This window comes from Lepidochelys kempii, chromosome 6 (assembly GCF_965140285.1).
Source record: "Lepidochelys kempii isolate rLepKem1 chromosome 6, rLepKem1.hap1, whole genome shotgun sequence".
Classification (NCBI taxonomy): Eukaryota; Metazoa; Chordata; order Testudines; family Cheloniidae; genus Lepidochelys; species Lepidochelys kempii.
In genome coordinates, this window is record NC_136385.1 from 6235699 (window position 1) to 6256545 (window position 20847).

The 20847-nt window shown below is 43.0% G+C and overlaps 1 protein-coding gene and 1 pseudogene across 1 annotated transcript; both read left to right on the forward strand.

The window, feature by feature from the left end:
- The first annotated feature begins 7884 nt into the window (after positions 1-7884).
- Positions 7885-8811, forward strand: LOC140912762 (olfactory receptor 5AR1-like; annotated as a pseudogene).
- A 9899-nt stretch (positions 8812-18710) lies between these two features.
- LOC140913765 (olfactory receptor 8U9-like) lies at positions 18711-19649 on the forward strand. Its single transcript, XM_073350564.1, has one exon. It carries the CDS (start codon positions 18711-18713, stop codon positions 19647-19649), a length of 939 nt encoding a protein of 312 aa, XP_073206665.1.
- The last annotated feature ends 1198 nt before the right edge of the window (positions 19650-20847 follow it).

Genomic DNA, 20847 nt, shown 5'->3' on the forward strand with positions numbered 1-20847 from the left:
ATATAAAGGTGTCTAGAAATGAGTGAATTTCTTCTGGATTAATAATTTATTGACAAAAACAATACTGTTTGGATAGAACTGAAACTATTCACAAATGTGTTACAAATACACCAAATAACTTTGTACCAAAACAATGTTTGTGTACAGGGGAGGGTTTTGATGCTGGTCACAACCCAGCCACTGTAGGAAGTGGTGGTGGTCCTTCTCTTTGTAATTTTTAGCCCAATAGTTGGGGTGTACACATGTGAGGTGGGAGATCCGGGTTCAATTCCCCCTTCTGTTCATGGCTGGGCAAAGCTCTGTGTGACATGGAACTGCATATGCTTTATGAAAATATGCTTCTGAATAAGACATAACAAATATACTTTATGCTAAGTGCCCCTGTAACATATCATTATAAATCTTATAATCTACTAAGTGTGTTCATCTTATTTGTTTATATGGATTATTTTTATGTCTGGAGTTAGGAGAATAAGATATAAATTTGTATTACTGATTTAGACATATTAAGTGGAAGCCTTTAAAGGTCCTTCAGAATCAATTAACTTTAAATGGGTCTGTTTACCTGCAAGCCTTCCTGTGTACATGTGGGAAAAACCAGGAAGAATGGAGATTGGGGTCTTACAGTGACATGTGACCATGTCACCAGATACTGAGCTCCATCTTGAAGCTGGTACTTTTCCTGAGGGTGGTGGAATTCCAGACAAAGGTTTCCCACCTTGTGGAAGTGCTATATAAAGTGGGGAAGCAAATGAGTGTCTTCATCTGGCTTAAGAGACAGCCTCCCCACCCCACAGAGATACACACAAGCACCTGGAAACATAAATACTGTAACCACAGGGGTGGGTGAGAACCAGCTGGACCTAGGTCAGAAAAGGCCTCTGACCTGAGAAGGATTTTACATCAAGTAATAACTGGGGTGAGAAGTTAAAATTTGTAACTGATTTCTGAGTGTATTAAGCTTAGCCTTGCACATTTTCCTTTGTGATTTACTTTGTTCTATCTGTTATGACTTAAAATCACTTAAATCCTACTTTTTATACTTAATAAAATCACTTTTGTTTATTTATAAACACAGTGTGAGTAATTGTTGCCTTGGGGGGCAAACAGCTGTGCATATCTTTCTTGAAGTGATATAGGGGGCAAACATGTATAATTTTTCCCTGTATAAGCTTTACGCAGAGTAAAATGGATTTATTTGTGGTTTAGATCCCTTTGGGAGCTGGGTGTCTGCGTGCTTTAGATAGGTATCCTGTTGAATTGCTTTCAGTCTAGATTGGTATATATCTACAGCTTTGTGGGCGTGGCATGCTTGGAGATACTTTGTTGCAGAATCTGCAGATATGCGGTAGAGATCTTCAGTCTTAACCACCAGTGACCATCAAATGAAGGGGAAAACAGACACCTCAGATTTGCATTATATTCAGAGGCCTCTCAAAGCTGAGACTCTGGCCCTCTGTGTTCCATTTCCACAAGGAAAGACACAGTAACAATATGAATAGCATATGCTGTGCACACCTGCTGTCCTGGGAGCTAAGATGCTCCAGCGAGAAAATCTCAAAGTCATCCCAGGAAGCAGATCCAGGGGTATTAAGGGTAACTTTCGTGTGGCTCGCAAACAGGGAAAGATTCAACTCTTGATTTGATATTTCTGATTTTAGGGTTCTGAGCAGGTACTGCTTCCGACCTCAACTCACTGTAAGTGAAGGGAGGAAAAACTAAGGGGTACAATGAAGTGATAGGCAAGCAAGTCAGTTTCAGAGCATTTCAGCCTCTAATTGAAATAACATTCATGGGAGGGGAAGGAAGCAATTAAGCTGAGAGTAAAAATTTCAGGACATATTTACCTATCAAAAGAAGGAAAGAGCTTTACAAGGGAGGTTGAAGAATGACAGAAAAGTAGAGAAAAATAGCTTTAATAGGAAGGGGGAAAAACCCCCAGTCAATTCAGGGAATGTCTGTACTAAAGCCATTACATTGACTCAGCTGTGATTTGCAACAGCACCACAGTGTAGATGCTTTCCATGTTGATGGAAGGGTTTTTCCTTCAATGTGATTAATCCACTTCTCTGAGAGGCGGTAGCTTGGTCAATGGAAGAATTACACTGAGGGCCATACAAGCTAACTGCCTCACACGGGAGGTGAAACGTTTCCCTGCCCTGTGTGATGGAGCTCTGTTGATCTAATTTTTAAGCATAAACCAGGCCTCAGAGAAGCTGCCAATCAAAAAGAACAGTTGGGAAATCTAGCTACAACCTACCTGAGCAAGTTATTCCACTGCTTAGCCACCCTCAATGTTGGGATGTTTTTCCCAATATCCAACCTAAACCACCCTTGTTGCAATTGAAGTCCATTGGTTCTTGTCCTATTCTTCCCCTACTCCCACATTGTTTTGCAATTTTATTCTTAAACACTGTATGGCGGGCTGTGTCTCACAAACCTCTTTGGGACTGCCACCTGATGTGCCTAGACTACCTCTGAGCCTGTTTTCCCTTCCAACTTAGGACTTCAGTACCTTACCTTGTATGAGCCAGGCACGATTGCCTGCTGCAAATAAAGATCCAAGTCTGAACCACATCCCGCACAAGCTGCAGGCTTAAGTGAAAACAGCTTAAGAAGTGCTCCTGTCTCCAGGACTCAGATGACCAGCTCCGAATGGGGTCCAAACCCCAATAAATTGGTTTAAACCTCTATTACATTTATACAAGGTATACTCATAAATTGATCGCCCTCTGTAAAACTGATAGAGAGATATGCACAGCTGTTTGACCCCCATTATTAATACATACTCTGGGTTACTTAATTAGTAAAAAGTGATTTTATTAAATACAGAAGTAGGATTTAAGTAGTTCCACGTAATAACAGACAGAACAAAGTGAATTACCAAACAAAATAAAATAAAACATGTAAGTCTAAGCCCAATACAGTAAAAACTAAATGGAGGTAAATCTCACCCTCAGAGATGTTCCATTAAGCCTCTTTTACTGATTAGACTTCCTCCTAGTCTGGGTCCTGCAATCACTCACACCCCTGTAGTTATTCTCCTTTGTTCCAGTTTCTTTCAGGCATCTCTGTGGGGTGGATGGGCTATATTTTGTGCAAACTGAAGACAAAATAGAGGGTTTTCCCCATGGGCTTATATATTTTATGTTTTGTGTTTGGAAACTCCTTCTCCTCTCGGATGCAGAATCCAGCTCCAAGATGGAGTTTTGGAGTCACATGGGCAAGTCACATGTCCATGCATGACTCAGTTCCTTAGAAGAGGACAACCACATTCCCAGGAAAGCTCACATGTGGATTGGCATCTCTCAAAGATCATTGTTAGCTTAAGTGTTTCTTGAATGTGCACTTACAGAGAATAGTCTTTTCTCAAGTAGCTGACCAACTGCTTCACTGAGGCTACTTAAAATCAAGGAAGTACGTAGCCAATATTCATAACTTTGAATACAAACATGATACATGAATGCAGAGAGGATATATATATCCAGTAGAGCATAGCCTTTGAAGAGATATGTAACATGGCACATCTGGCATAAAACATATTCCAGTTACGTCATATTTACACTCATAAGCATATTTCTAAAGTGTTATGGAGTGTTATATTATGCAACGTCACACTCTGTTTCATGGATTATAACTTACAGGAAGTATATAAAACTAAAAAAAGGATTGTGAGGGAGCTGGCCTGCTCGGAGATATTTTGTGGAAGCATCTGCAGAGATACTGCAGAGATCTTGAGAGTTAACCACCAGTTTCGGGAATATCCTCCTTCTTGGAGCCTGCCCTGACCTTGGCATTTCAGTGAGGACTGCCCCATGCACCTTGACATCACAGGAGGCACAGAAGCCAGGAGGAAGAGTTGTAAGTTCTTAGAGGAAGTAGGGGCATTGTGTTTCCTGGGTACAAACCTGGAGTGACAGACTTGGGAGTTTCTGAATAAAGAGATTGCTGGCTGTTGGTTGTTTCTACTGGTGTTCACAGAAGGAGGACTTTGTGTCCATTCTTTGTAACCCCTTCCCCAAGGATTATACAAAAGAATATAGCTGACTTGGATCATCAATTTTGCTCCTAAAACAATCAACCCTGCAACGCCTCACAGGTGGGCACCACTTAGGAGAAGGGGGCACCAACATGCCCTAGAGCACTGATAATACCAGCCAAGCCTTGACACCGATGGGGGATAATTTCTGCTCCCATAGTGAAGAAGGGAAGAGTCATCACTGGGCCTGCCAGGGATCTCCTTGGAGGTAGGGGATGACCACAATTTCCTTATGAATCTGCAGCCATGGATCAGTGCATGGTCCCATCCCTGTGGTAACCTCACCCTTTCATGTCAATCGAATACTACTGTCAGTCATCACTACACCTTTGGTGTTACTGGGATATTTTCTAGGTTGGTGGCTGTGACATACCAGGGTCCAACCCAGACTAATCAGCAGCTGTGTCACAGCTGCCTGCAGCCTTGCAATGCCTTCCTGAAGTGGCTTCCACCTGGGCCACTCACAAACAACCATCTAGCAGGCAAATCACACCCTGAGCGTGGGTGTGTAACTGCAGCCTGGAGAGGAATAGTTGGGTTACACTCAGGCTGTCACCACCCTTGATAATACTGCAGGGTGACCCCAACACACTCCCCAGTCTTTGATTTCCCTCCCGAAATGGATGTCATGTGCTGTTTAAATCTCTCCTGAAGAATACAAGTTACATTGTCCATTATTTCTTTATCAGCACTAATATGCATGGAACTCTCAGACATTTCTATTTAAACACACTGGATTAGATAAAAAAATTAAAACAAAGTTTATTGAATAAAAAGTTTTTCAGTGAGTGCAAATGAGAAGGCATAGAAGTCAGAGATGGTTACAAGAAAAATAAAGCTAGAATGCAACTTCTGCCTAAGTTAATAAATGATGTGAAATTCAAAATGAAAGTTTCCTCACCACATGCTCTCAGCAGTCTTACTTACCAAAAGTCTTAGGTTAGGACCCCTCCCTCAGTCCAATGGCTGCTTCCTTTCTCCCTTCAGATGCAGTGAATAAATGGGCAGAGAGAGAGGGGGCGGGGGGAGGGTGGGAGGAGGAGAGAGAGAGTCCGAGAGAGCGAGAGAGCGAAAGCGGTGCCCTTGTGATATCTGCTCCTTCTTTTTATAGTTTTACCCCCCTTTGAGAAACATTTCCACCTGTTTCCTGGAAGAGAAAAAGTCTATGTAGAAGTATGTTCCCTTCTGCTTTTTCCTCACCTTTTTGGGCTACCTTTGTTTCCCTTGCTGCTTAATGACTCTGGTTACAGTTTAGATACAATATTAAGCAGAACACACATTTCTTTGTTTAAGAGAGACCAGTTTGCCAGCCTCAGTTTGGAACATGTATGAATAACATGATGCAGTGCAATCTTATATCTTCACATAGATTGTCCACTATTTCTTTAATAACACTAACATGCGTGCAACTTAATTTCTCAGACACTTCTATTTAAACACACTGGATTAGATAAAATAAAAAAACCCAAACTTTATTGACTACAAATGTAGATTTTAAGTGAGTGCAAATAAGGAGGCATAGAAGTCAGACATGGTTTCAAGAAAAATAAAACTAGAATGCAACTTGTGCCTAAATTAACAAATTATGTGAAATTCAAAGCAAAACTTTCCTCACAACAAGTTTTCAGCACTCTTACTGACCAAACATCTGAGGTCAGGAGCCTTCCCCCAAGTCCAATGGCTGGTTCATTTCTCCCATCAGATCCAGTGAATCAATGGGCAGAGAGAGAGAGTACAGTGGCTTGGGATGTCTGCCCCTTCTTTTTAGAGTCATATTCCACCTTTGAGAAACATTTCTACCTGGTCACCAGAAGACAAAATGTCTATGTAGACGGATGTTCCTTGCTGCTTTTTCCTCAGCTGTTCGTATACAAATTTAAGTAGAACACAAGTTTCTTTGTTTAAGACAGAGCAGTTTGCCAGCCTCCGTTTGGAACATGTATTAATAACATGATACTGTGTAATGTTATAACTTCACATATATTGTCAAAAATGTATTAATATTTACAATGACAGCATTACTATTCTTCGTTGACTCATAGATTTATTTAACATCTTAAAGCTGAGCTCTGTGTGCAGATAATATGCTTACAAGTGGGATAGTTTTGAGAACTGCAGAAGTCTGGAGCATGCTGTGGCCTCCCCCTGAGCTCCTCTGGTCACCATGTGGTCTCCATCAAGCAAAATGAATGAACCCACCTTTCCTACTTTGGGGAGTAACCTAGCAAGGGAAGGACATAGGATACCGTGGTGATTAGCATCCTACAAATAGCTTGATAATCTGGAGTACTCTTACACATCTTACATGTTTTGCATTCCAGCTACTGGGGCCAGGACAAGGAAGTTACTCTGGAACCAGGAATAACTGAGAAGATATCACCTACACCTGCAAACATTTAGTACATTTCACCTGTATCTAACCTTCTGTTCCTTTGATTCCAAATTTGTTGGTAAGTCTGTTTGAAAATTTTTCTTGAAAAGTTTTTTTGGTGGCAAATTGGATTTTCAATTTAACTATTTTTTCCAAGAAATTATCTTTTCCCTGGAAATTATCAGCTTTCCCTCAAACTACCAAACTCCCGTCCTCCCTAAACCATGGCTGTGGGACTCTGACGATGTTCCAGGGCAGTTCAGCAAGAGGAGAGACCATCATGCATCATGGGGAATGTAGTCCAGCCTGGGAGCCTGGCCCATGGAAGAGATTGGTGGTGTGTGGTATCTAAGGCACCCCCATGGTATTTCCGAGCTGAAATGTTAAATTTTAGCAGAAAGATTTTGGTCTCCAGAAAAAAAAAAACTTTGTGGATCAGCTCTACAGAGTACTCGGCTTGCACTGAAAACAGCAGGATGAAATATAAACCTAACCTCATACTCTGTAACTCTGGTAGAAATTGCATCATTTAAGAACACAGTAAGAAAGAGGAGGTCGAATTAATCCCCAGGGCACAAATTACACTGAGGGTGGCTTTGGTTCATTGAATGCATTAATTAGCTCTTATGGCTTTCTGAGCTCAGTTATTCCCAGTTGCTTCAGGAATCATGTCCCACAGATCACAAATGAGAGTATAAATCTTCCCGAATGCTCCAAACTGGCAGTTTCTGTCGATGGGGAAACACCAAAACATCTCTCTTTCTCTTCTCAGCAGGTACTTGCTATTGTCCTGAATTACAGTCAAACATGCACACATGCAGACAGCATGGTGATCAGCAGGTATTAAATTCAAGACCTCCAGCACTAAGAGCCTCAGTCCCAACTCCTACCCCTTCAGCTAAAGGAGCGACATTCTCTGTTGGAAAAAAGTAAGCAATTACATAGTCACTGAAGCCAGGGCTTTCCATTATGTCTCTGGGTTTTCATACAGGCTCAAGTAAATGCCAAAAAGCTTAATGAGCACAGTAAGTAAACTTTATCCCAAACTAACATGCCAAGCCATAGCGCTCCGCTAGCCCAAAGAGGGTAGAAAGATTGAGACTCCTTGACTCTCATCCCTTCTTCCACTAACAAATAATCTCTTCAGACTGAGACGATTTTCACCCTGATTCTCTCACAACAGAGTCACAAGTCACTGTTTTCTGTTCGCATTAGTGAACAGAAGTGTTTGCATGAGGGGCATAACCTGCATGTCATTGTATTTGCACAGTATCTGCATTTTATCGAACACCTGGAATGACCAGCTGTGAACATCTGGCTCGGTGGACTAAGCCCTTTCCGGAGCACGTACTGATGTCCATTGAGAAACTGATCTCCGTTTACCTTCACTTACTTCATTACAGAGAAGAAGCAGGTTTTCCACACCATTCGCCTGCCCACATCTCTGTAGCAGCCTGAACTCTGTTAAGAGGAGATGGAAAAGGGAAATCACTCGGAGGTGACTGAGTTCATTCTCTCAGGACTGACAGATCATCCGGTGATGCAGGTTCCCCTGTTTGGGGTGTTCCTACTGATTTATGGTATTACCCTTCTAGGCAATGTGGGGATGATCATGTTAATCATGATTGACCCCTGACTCCACACCCCCATGTACTTTTTCCTCAGGAATTTGTCTGTCTGTGACCTCTGCCTTTCCTCGACAATTTCCCCTAAGATGCTGCTGAATTTCTTAGCCGAGAGGAAAAGCATTTCTTTCACTGCCTGCACTGTGCAAATGTCTCTCTCTATCGCTTTTGCACATTCTGAGGGCTTATTGCTGACTGTGATGGCGTATGACCGTTATGTGGCCATCTGAAATCCACTGCTCTATACGATCACCATGTCCGGGCAACTTTGTAAACAGCTGTGGTGGTACACTGTGGGGGTTTTGGATTCAGTGGTATACACGTGTTGTACATTTTGGCTGTCATTCTGCAGCTCCAACATCATCAATCATTTCTTCTGTGAGATCCCCCCGCTGCTGGTGCTCTCCTGTTCTGACACCCGCATCAATGAGATTATATTTGCTTTCACATTGTGCATTGCAGTGAGCATCTTTGTGACCATCCTCCTCTCCTATGTCTATATCATCTCCACCATCTTTAAGATCCTCTCTGCCGAGGGCCGGTGCAAACTCTTCTCCACCTCCTCTTTCACTTGACTGCGGTGGTCCTGTATTTTGGCACTGTCTTCTTTAAGTATTTATGTCCCACCTCCAGCTATTCCATGGACACAGAAAGTGGCCTCAGTGTTTTACATGCTGGTGGTCCCCATGTTGAACCCCCTCATCTACAGCCTGAGGAACACGGAGGTGAAGGACGCCCTGAGGAAAGCAATGAATAAATTCCTAACCAATTATTGAATCTGTTTAACTCTGTACTGCTTTAGAGATGGGGAGTGGAAACAAGTGAATTCAATTTACAATTGTAATGTAATTTTGCAGAGCCATATTGTTATTATTATTAATTGGTTTGTATTCCAACGGGGCCTGCAGGCCCCAACTAAAAACAGGACTTTATTTGCCTATTACTCCATCAAAATTCCAGGAGGCACCTGTTTCAGATGTGTGAATATTTGCATTGTGCTTCAAAAGCATCGAGGTATTTGTATTGGGGAAGAAGAGGGAGGCGTCTAATCTATCTCCTTCTGCTTTGTAGTGGCTTTGGTTTTGTTTTGCAGTTGCAAGTATGAAGTGTATGGTTTCCATGGCTGAACGAAAGGGAGTTTTGCACCCCCTCCTGATATTCTGCAGCCCTTTATTTCCTCTGTGGGGTTGTTGTAGAGATTGTCGCCTGGTTTGTATCCATGCATGTGGAGGAGAAAGGTGATTTCCATCAAAATGGTCTTTATTTTAAGTTAAGGGAGCAACAAAACAAACAAGTACAAGGGTAACATATCCGAAAGAAGAAAAGGAGTCCTTGTGGCACCTTAGAGACTAACCAATTTATTTGAGTACTTGTGGCACCTTAGTCTTTAAGGTGCCAGAAGGACTCCTTTTCTTTTTGCGAATACAGACTAACACGGCTGCTACTTTGAAACATATCTGAAAGAGAACATGGTGTGTGTACGTCCACTGTGAGAATCTGCACTGAACTGCATACAAAATAATATGGAAAGGATGAGTTTTCTCGAGCACATAAATTAAACAGAAAGAAAAAGTCATATCAGACACTAAATGTTTATACCACATCAGCTGGTTAGCTATGAGGTCTTACTCTTAGTTCTGCGGGTAAATCCTGTGGACTCTGAAGAATAGGGATTCTGGGAATTGTACAGCTCAGGTTACAGAGAGTGAGAAATGGAAAGAGCTGGGCCAATAGCAGATTTTTTAGTTCATGGGGTGTTACAAAAAATGGAAAAACAAATTCATTTCAACCTGAACCAAATCTAAAAATTCCTTAAATATTTGGCAAATTGAAAACATTGACAGAAATGTCCTGTGGGGGTCGAAGGAACTATTTATATGACCAGAAATGGAACATTTCCTTTCCTTCCTGGATACTTTTTGATGTAAATGCAAAGACATTGTAGGGCCACACTGACAAAAGGGATGGGAATGGAAGAGACGGTAATGGTGCTGCTTCCCTTGTAGACTTTAAATGAGTGATTAGATCACTCCTGTGGGAAGTGGGAGATCCCGGTCAATCCCCCATTTGTCTGATGGGGAGAAGCAATTTGAAAGTGGGTCTCCCAAATTGCCGGACAGTATCCTGGTGACTGGGCTATGTTCTGTCCTGCATCATTCTCAGGACTGGTCTACACTACTGGTGTAAATTGATCTAAGTTACGCTACTTCAAGTTGACTAAGTTAGTCTGACTTAAAGTGGTGTCCACACCATGCTATGTCAACTGGAGAGTTACGTAACTGAAGTAGTGGAACACAGATCATCCAACAGGGTAGTGTAGATCAGCCCTCCCACTGACTTAGCATGTCTTCCCCAGACCTGCTCAATCAACACTATTCATCTATCGCAGTAATACTGATTGAGCCAGTTGTGTAGATATGGACTCAGTCTCTCCTGTTGAAGCTGTTGCATTGTGGATAAAACACGGGAAGAATCACAGGGCCAGAAAGAGAGAATAACTCTATAGACAAGTGGTTCGGGGCACTGACATGCTCAACTTCATGTCTCTGTTCCAAAGGTTTTTAAATTAGTTTTCCATCATAGAACAACTTAGAAAGGAGAGATTGAGAGCAACCCATACTGGAATAGCACATCACGTAAGGGCTGGGATGCCTTCTGGAAATACAAGAAACTCAAGTGCACATCTTTGCCCAGCACTGGACAGAAGGGGGAATTGAACCTGGATCTCCCACCTCACATGTGAACACCCTGCCTTTTGAGCTAAAAATTACAAAGAGAGAGAGCATCACCACCTCCTACCGGTGGCCACTCTGCGACCAGCACCTAAATCCTCCTCCCCCACTCACTCTTTTTTGGGGACAAGGTTATTTAGAGACTTTGTAACACATTTGTGAATAGTTTCAGGTTAACCCCAATGGCATTGTTTTTTACAATAAATTATTCATAAATTTAATAGTGAAAAGTGCAGGGACTAATAACAAGAATTTTTGTTATAAACTGGGTATGCATCATTAGGAAGTAACAGAGGAGGACAAGGATCTCATAGTATTGGTTGATCACAGGATGACTATGAGCCACCAATGTGATATGGCCATGAAAAAAAAGCTAATGGGGTCTTGGGATGCAACAGGTGAGGTATTTCCAGTAAAGGTAAGGAGGTGTTAGTACCGTTATAGAAGATACTGGTGAGACCTCACCTGCAATACTATGTGCAGTTCTGGTCTCCTATGTTTAAGAAAGATTAATTCAAACTGGAACAGGAACAGAGAAGGGCTACTAGGATGATCCAAGGAATGGAAAACCTGTCTTATTAAAGGAGACTCAGGGAGCTTGGCTTGTTTAGCCTAAACAAAAGAAGGCTGAGGGGAGATATGATTGCTTTCTATAAATATATCAGAGGGATATATACCGCGGAGGGAGAAGAATTATTTAAGCTCACTACCAATGTGGACACAAGAACAAATAGATAAAAACTGGCCAGCAGGAAGTTTAGACTTGAAATTAGACAAAGGTTTCTAACCATCAAAGGAGTGAAGTTCTGGAATAGCCTTCTAAGGGAAGCAGTGGGAGCAAAAGACATATCTGGCTTCAAGACTAAACTTGCTAAAGTTTATGCAAGGGATGATATGATGGGATAGCCTAATTTTGTCAATTAATTGATCTTCAACTATTAGCGGTAGAAATGCTCAATGGCTGTGATGGGATGTTAGATGGGGTGGGATCTGAATTACTACAGAGAATTCTTTCCAGGGTGCCCCTCTGGTGAGTCTTGCCCACATGCTCAGAGTTCAGCTGATTACCATATTTGGGGTCAGGAAGGAATTTTCCTCCAGGGCAGATTGACAAAGGCCCTGAGGGTTTTTCACTTTCCTCTGCAGCATGCAGGAAGCACTTGCTTGAGGATTCTCTTCACCTCGAAGTCTTTCAACCATGATTTGAGGACTTCAATAGCTCAAACATAGGTTAGAGGTTTGTTACAGGAGTGGGTGGGTGAGATTCTGTGACCTGCGTTGTGCAGGATGTAAGACGAGACGATCATAATGACCCTTTCTGACCTTAAAGTCTGTGATTCTATGATCAGTCTGGAAGAAATTCACTCATTTCTAGACACTTCCATGTCCCAACGCTGTAAAATTACTTAAAGAGACTTTTGGAGAGGTGACCAACACATTACGTGGAATACAGTTACCTCAGTTTCGTGTCATGTTCAAAAGCCCTCACGGGAGAGAGAGTGATCCAGACCAGCTGACGCTCTGGCCCTCTGTGTTCCATTTCACAAGGAAGGCAACACCATTAATTGCATGTGCTGTGCACACCTGTCGTCCTGGGAGCAAAGATGCTCCAGGGAACAAATGTCAATGTCATCCCAGAAAGCAGCTGCAGAGGTATTAATGGTAATGTTTGTATGGATAGCAAACAGGGAAAAGTTCAACTCTTCAACTGATTTTTACGGATCTGAGAAGGTATAGCTTCGCCCCAAACTCATCGTAAGTGAAAGGAGGAAAACCTAAGAGATACCACCGAGACATGGGCAAATAAGTCAGTTTTAAGGCATTTTGGTCTTTAATTGAAATGATATTCTTGGGAGGGGAAGGAAGGAATTATCCTGAGAGGAGAAATTTCAACTTTTCTGAACATATTTACCTATCAAAAGAAGGAAAGAACTTTATCAAAGGAGGGAGAAGAATAATGGAAAAGGAGAGAAAAATCGCTTTAATAGGGAGGGAGTAAAATCACCCATTGATTCAGGGAATGTCCATACTAAAGCCATTACATTGACTCAGCTATGATATGCAGCAGCGCCATAGTGTAGATGCTTTCCACATTGATGGAAGGGTTTTCCTTCAATGTAGTTAATCTATGTCTCCGAGAGGAAGTAGCTTGGTCAATGAAAGAATTACACTGAGGGTCTGTGCAAGCTAACTGCCTCTCACAGGGTGTGAAAAATTTCCCCGCCCTGTGGATGGAGCTCTGTTGATCTAATTTTTAAGCATAAACCAGGCCTCAGAAAAGCTGCCGATGGAAAAGACCAGTTGGGAAATCTAGTCCTATCTCCCTGCCAGGGCAGCAGAATCCCCTTTGGTTCTTTTTGTTCAAGCTATTTGGAAATATTCGAGCTGTCCCAGTTTACCAGTAGAGATTATTCTGCATTCTGACAGAGCTCAGTGTAGGGCTGTGTTTGTGTAGTGGGCACCCTGTCTTTTTGTGTGTGTGTTTTGTGTGTAGTGGGCACTGTGTGTGTGTGCATGAAGTGGGCATTTTGTGTATTTATGTTTGGTGAGCAGTGGACACTATGTGTTTGTGTGTGTGTTTGGTGTGCATTGGGCACAATGTGTGTGCATGTGGTGGGGGGCACAGTGGGGCTGAATATCAAGTGGAGGCAGGTGTGTGTCCCTTGGCCTGCCAGTGCTCAGGCTAATGTCTGCCCTCCTCCCAGTGCAGGGCTCTTTGTGAGATCATAGAATAATAGGCCTGGAAGGGACCTTGAGAGGTCATCTATTCATGTCCCCTGCACTCATGGCAGTTCTAAGTATTATCTAGACAATCCCTGACAGCTGTTTGTCTAAAATGCTCTTAAAAGTCTCCAGTGGTGGAGATTCCACAACCTTCCTGGGAAAGTTATTCCAGTACTTAGCCACCCTCACTGCTGGGTTTCCTTTCCTACTGTCCACCCTAAACCGCACTTTCTGCAATTGAAGTCCATCGGTTCTTTTCCTATCCTTCCCATCCTCCCCCATTGTTTTGCAATTTAATTCCTAAACTCTGTGTGATGGGCTGGGTCACAGAAAACCCTTTGTGACTGCCTCTGGGTGTGCCTAGACTACCCGTGAGCCTGTTTTCCCTGCCAGCTTGGGACTTAAGTACCTTATCTTGTTTGAGACACACACACTTTCCTGCTGCAAACACAGAGCCAAGTCTGAACCACGTCCCCCACTAGCCGCAGGCTTCACTGAAAACAACTTAAGAAGTGTTCCTGTCTCTAACACTGAGATGCCCAGCTCCCATGCCACATTCCCAGGAAAGCTCAGTTGCGGATTGGCGTCTTTCAAAGTTCATTGTTAGCTTAAGTGTTTCTTGAATGGGCACTTACAGAGAATAGACTTTTCTCAAGAAGCTGACCAACTGCTTCACTGAGGCTACTTAAAATCAAATAAGTACATAGCCAATATTCATAACTTCTAATACAAAATTGATACATGCAAGGAAATAGGATGAAGATATCCAATAGATGATAGCCTTTGCAGAGCTATGTTACATGGCCTATCTAGCAGAAACCACAGTCCAGTTATGTCATATTTAAACTCATAAGCATATTTCTGTAAAGGATTATGGGGTGCAATGTCACACTCTGTTTCACGGACTATAACGTATGGGAAATAAAGAAAACTAACAAAAGAATTGGGAGGGTGCTGGCCTGTTCGGAGATATTTTGTAGCAGCATCTGCAGAGATGCTGCAGAGAGCTTGAGTGTTAACCACCAGTTTGGGGAATATCCTCCTTTTTGTAGCCTGCCCTGATGTTGGCATTTTCAATGAGGACTGTCCCAGGCACCTCCGGGTCACAGGAGGCAGAGAAGCCAGGAGGAGGAGTTATGAGTTCCTAGAGGAAGTAGGGGCATAGTGTTTCCTGGGCACAGACCTGGAGTGACAGACTTGGGAGTTTCTAAATACAGAGATTATTGGCTGTTGGTTGTTTCTAGTGGTGTTCAGGGAAGCAGGACGTTGTGTACATTCTTTTTAACCCATCGCCCACGGATTATACCAAAGAATATAGTTGACTTGTATCATCAATCTTTCCTCCAAATACAATCAACCCTGTAATGTCTCACAGGTTGGCACCACTTAGGAGAAGGGGGCACCAACATGCCCTGGAACCCTGATAATACCAGCCAAGCCTTGAGAACCGTGGGGGATAATTTCTGCTCCCATATTGAAGAAGGGAAGAGTCATCACTGGGCCTGCCAGGGATCTCCTTGGGGGTAGGTCATGACCACAATGGCTTTGTGCATCTGCAGCCATGGATCAGTGCATGGGCCCATCCCTGTGGTGACTTCACCCTTTCATGTCAGTCAAACACTCGTGTCAGTCAGCACCACACCTTTGGTGTTACTGGGATATTTTCTAGGTTGGTGGCTGTGACATACCCGGGTCCAACTCAGACTAATTCGCAGCTGTGTCACACCCTCCTACAACCTTGCAAACCTTTCATAAAGTGGTTTCCACCTGGCCACTCACAAAAAACTGTCTCGCATGCAAATCACACCCTGAGCATGTGTGTGTAACTGCAGCCTGCACAGGAATAGTTGGGTGACACTCAGGCTCTCACCACCCTGGGTTATACTGCAGGGTGACCCCAACACACTCCCCAGTCTTCGATTTCCCTCCCGAAATGTATGTCCTGTGCTGCCCAGTCCTCTCCTGGACAATACAAGCTACATTGTCCATTATTTCTTTAATAACACTAACTTATGTGGAACTTAGTTTCTCAGACACTTCTATTTAAAAACACTGGATTAGATAAAATAAAAAAAAATATTGATGACAAAGATAGATTTTAAGTGATTGCAAATAAGGAGGCATAGAAATCAGACATAGTTTCAAGAAAAATAAAGCTAGAATGCAACTTGTGCCTAAATTAACAAATGATGTGAAATTCAAAGCAAAACTTTCCTCACCACATGCTTTCAGCAGTCTTACTGAGCAAACATCTGAGGTCAGGACCCTTCCCCCAGTCCAATGGCTGCTTCCTTTATCCCATCAGATCCAATGAATCAATGGGCAGAGAGAGAGAGAGAGAGAGAGAGAGAGAGAGAGAGAGAGAGAGAGAGAGATTGGTGCCTTGCGATGTCTGCCCCCTCTTTTTATAGTCCTATCCTCACTTTGAGAAATATTTCCACATGGTTAAGACAAGACAAAATGTCTTTGTAGAAGGATGTTCCCTGCTACTTTTTCCTTACCTTTCTTGGGCTTCCTTTGTCTCCCTTCCTCCTTGATTACTCTGATTTCTGTTTAGATACAAAATTAATCAGAGCACACATTTCTTTGTTCAAGAGGGACCAGTTTGCCAGCCTCAGTTTGGAACATGTATGAATAACATCATACAGTGTCATCTTATAACTTCACATACATTATAAAAAGTATTATTAATATTTGCGATGAGCATATGGCTATTTCTAGTTGACTTGCAGAATTATTTAGCATCTTAGAGCTGAGCTCTGTGTTCAAATAATATGCATACAAGTGAGATAGTTTTGTGACATTTTTATGAACTGCACAAGTCCATAGCATGCTGTGGCCTCCCCCTGAACTCCTCTGGTCATCATATGGTCTCCATCAAGCAAAATGAGTGAACCTATGTTTCCTACTTTGGGGAGTAACCGAGCAAGGGAAGGACATAGTACAGCATGCCAATCACCATGGTATCAATAGCTAGATAATCTGGAGTACTGTTACATGTCTTATAGGTTTTACATTCCACCTACTGAGGCCAGGAAAATAAGGTGATTCTGGAACCAGGAATAACTGAGATGATATCAGCTACACCCGGAAACAATTAGTATGTTTCACCTGTGTCAAGTTTCCTTCCTCACTCTGAACTCTAGGGTACAGATGTGGGGACCTGCATGAAAACCTTCTCAGCTTACATTTACAAGCTTAGGTTAAAGCTTCCCCAAGGTACAAACTATTTTACCCTTGGACTTCCACTGCCACCACCAAACTTTATCTGGGTTCCTGAGAAAACGTAGTTTGGACACATCTTTCACCCCAAAATCCTCCCAAACCTTGCACCCCACTTCCTGGGGAAGGTTTGGTAAAAATCCTCACCAATTTGCATAGGTGACCACAGACCCAAACCCTTGGATCTTTGAACAATGAAAAAGCATTCAGTTTCCTTACAAGAAGACTTTTAATAGAAGTAAAAAAGAATCACCTCTGTAAAATCAGGATGGTGAATACCTTATAGGGTAATTAGATTCAAAACATAGAGAATCCCTCTAGGCAAAACCTTAAGTTACAAAAAAGACACACAGACAGGAATATTCATTCTATTCAGCACAGCTATTTTCTCAGCCATTTAAAGGAATCATAATCTAACACATACCGAGCTAGATTACTTACTAAATTCTAAGACTCCATTCCTGTTCTGTCACCAGCAAAAGCATCATACAGACAGCCCCAGACCCTTCTCCCTCCTCCCAGCTTTTGAAAGTATCTTGTCTCCTCATTGGTCCCTTTGGTCAGGTGCCAGTGAGGTTACCTTTAGCTTCTTAACCCTTTACAGGTGAGAGGATTTTTCCTCCGGCCAGGAGGGATTTTAAAGGAGTTTACCCTTCCCTTTATATTTATGACAACCTGTACCTAACTTCTGGTTCTTTTATTCCCAATTTGTTGCTAAGGCTGGTTGATCATTTTTCTTGAGAAGTTTTTTTTATAGGAAATTGGATTTTCCATTTAACTATTTTTTTCCAAGAAATTATCTTTTCCCTGGAAATTATAAGCTTTCCATCAAAATACCAAAAATCCCTCCTCCCAAAACCATGGCTGTGAGACTCTGATGATGTTCCAGGGCAGTTCAGCAAGAGGAGAAACCATCATGCATCATGGGGGATATAGTCTAGCCTGCGAATCTGGTCCATGGAAGAGATTGGTGGTGTGTGGTATCTGAGGAACCCCCATGGTACTTTTGAGTCAAACTATTAAGTTTTTAGCTAAAAGATTTTGGTCTCCACAAAGAAATCCCCATTGTGGATCAGCTCTACACAGTACTTCGTTTTCACTGAAAGCAGCTGGATGAAATATACCAATAACGTCATACTCTGTAACTCTGGTAGAAATTGCACCATTTAATAATACAGTAGGAAAGAGTGGGACAAATTAATCCCCAGAGCACCAATTAAACGAGGGTAGCTTTGGTTCACTGAATGCATTGATTAAGTGTTGTGCCTCTCTGAGCTCAGGTATTCCCAGTTGCTTCAGGAATCATGTCCCATCAATCACACATCTCAGTATAAAATTTCCCAAATGCTCCTAATTGGCAGTTTCTTTTGATGAGAAAACACCCATGCATCTCTCTCTCTCTTCTCAGCAGGTACGTGCTATTGTCTGGAAGTAGAGTCTCTCACACACACAGAGAGACACCATGGGGATCAGCAGGTATTGAATTCCAGACCTCCAGCACTAAAAGCCTCAGCCCCATCTCCGACCCCTTCAGAAAAAGGAGCGACCTGCTGGGTTGGAAAAAATAGGCAATTTACCTAGTAACTGAAGCCAGGGCTTCCCATTATATCTCTGGGTTTTCATACAGGCTCAAGTATATGCCAAAAAGCTTAATTAGCACAGTGAGGAACTTTACCACAGAGTGTGGAAAGATTGACATTCCTTTACTCTCACCCCTTCTTTAGCTGAGGAATAATATCTTCAGACTGATTCTCTCACAGCAGAGTCACAAGTCACTGTTTTCTGTTCAGATTAGTGAACAGGAGTGTTTGTGTGGGGGGGGCATGATTAACCTGCATGTCATTGTATTTGCACAGCATGTGCTTTTTATCGAACACCTGGAATGACCCTCTGCGAACATGTGGCTCTGTGGATTAAGCCCGTCCTGGAACGGGTACTGATGTCCATGAGGAAACTGATCTCCATTTCTGTAGCTGCCTGATCTCTGTTCAGAGGAGATGGAAAAGGGAAATCTCTCGGAGGTGACTGAGTTCATTCTCTCAGGACTGACAGATCGTCCGGAGCTGCAGGTCCCGGTGTTTGTGGTGTTCCAACTGATTTATGGTATCACCCTGGTGGGGAATGGGGGGATGATCTTGTTAATCACAATTGATCCCCGATTCCACACCCCCATGTACTTTTTCCTCAGTAATTTGTCTTTCTGTGACCTCTGCCTTTCCTCAATAATTTCCCCTAAGATGCTGCGGAATTTCTTTGCTGAGTGGAGAAGCATTTCTTATACTGCCTGTACTGTGCAAATGCATCTCTCTATCATTTTTGGAGATGTTGAGTGCCTCTTGCTGGCTGTGATGGCGTATGACCGTTATGTGGCCATCTGTAACCCGCTGCTCTATACGGTCACCATGTCCAGGCAGCTTTGTAAACATCTGGTGGCTGGGGTGTACGCTGTGGGGGTGGTGGATTCAATGATATACATGTGTTTTACATTTCAGGTGTCATTTTGCAGCTCCAACATCATCAATCATTTCTTCTGTAACGTCCTCCCACTGTTGGCGCTCTCCTGTTCTCAAAACCGCATCAATGAGATTGTGATGTTTGCTTTCATGAGCTGCATTACAGTGAGCAGCTTTCTGACTGTCCTCCTCTCCTATGTCTATATCATCTCCACCATCCTGCAGATGCGCTCTGCTGAGGGTCGGCGCAAAGCCTTCTCCACTTGCACTTTCCACTTAACGGCTGTGCTCCTGTCTTTTGGCACCCTCTTCTTCATGTACTTACATCCCACCTCCAGCTATTCCATGGACAGAGACAAAGTGACCTCAGTGTTTTACACGCTGGTGATCCCTATGTTGAACCCCCTCATCTACAGCCTGAGGAACACAGAGGTGAAGGACGCCCTGAGGAAAGCAATGAATAAACTCCTAACCATTTTTTGAATCTGTTTAACTCTGTATTGGTTTAGTGGTGGGGAGTGAAAACAGGTGAATTCAATTCCCAGCCCATTACAAAGTAATTTTGCAGAGCCCCTGGGAGCATTGTTCTTTATTGTATTGTTATTATTATTAATTTTTTTGTATTCCAACAAGGTCTGCAGGCCCCAGCAGAGATCAGTGGACAAAACATGGGAAGCATCACAGGGGCAGAGAGAGAGAGAGAGTGATTTTATAAGCTGGTGGCTAAGGGGCATCCACCCAGGGGGTGAAATGTTCAACTTCACATCTCAGGACTTGGGGTGGCAGTTCCAAAGGGGTTTCTGTGACCCAACCCGTTACACAGAGTTTTAGGAATACAATTAGGAATAAAATTGCAAAAGAATATGTGTGGGTGTGGGTGTGGGTGTGGGTGTGGGTGTGGGTGTGGGTGTGGGTGTGGGTGTGGGTGGAGGGCGGGGGAGGATAGCACAAACACCCATGCACTTCAATTTCATCAAGGGTGGTTTAGGTTGGACATTAAGAAAAATATCCCAACAGTGAGGGTGGCTGTGCACTGGAATAATTTTCCTAGGAAGTTTGTGGAATCTCCACCATTAGAGATTTTTAGAAAAACACCTGTCAGGGATGGTCTAGATAATACTCAGTTTTGCTGTGAGTGCAGGGGAGTGGAATAGATGACCTCTCGAGGTCCCTTCGAGTCCAATGATTCTGTCATTGCAACAGGAAGCCCTGCACTGGGAGGAGGGGGGACGCCAGCCTGAGCACTGGGCAGGGCAAGGGACACACACCCACCAACACTTGATATTCAGCTCCACTGTACCCCGCAACACATGCACACACAGAGTGCCTAATGCACACCAAATGCACACACACAGAGAAGGCGCAGTACACACTCACACAATGCCCACTACACACAACACACACAATGCCAACTGCACAGCAAACACACACACACACACAGCCTGACACTGAGCTCAATCAGAATGCAGAATAATCTCTACTGGGAAGCTGGGACAGCTGGAATATTTCCAACTAGCCAGAACAAAAAGAAGCGAAGGGGATTAGTCTGCAGAAGAGAAGAATGAGGGGGGATTTGATAACTGCTTTCAACTACCTGAAAGGGGGTTCCAAAGAGGATGGCTCTAGACTGTTCTCAATGGTAGCAGATGACAGAACGAGGAGTAATGGTCTCAAGTTGCAG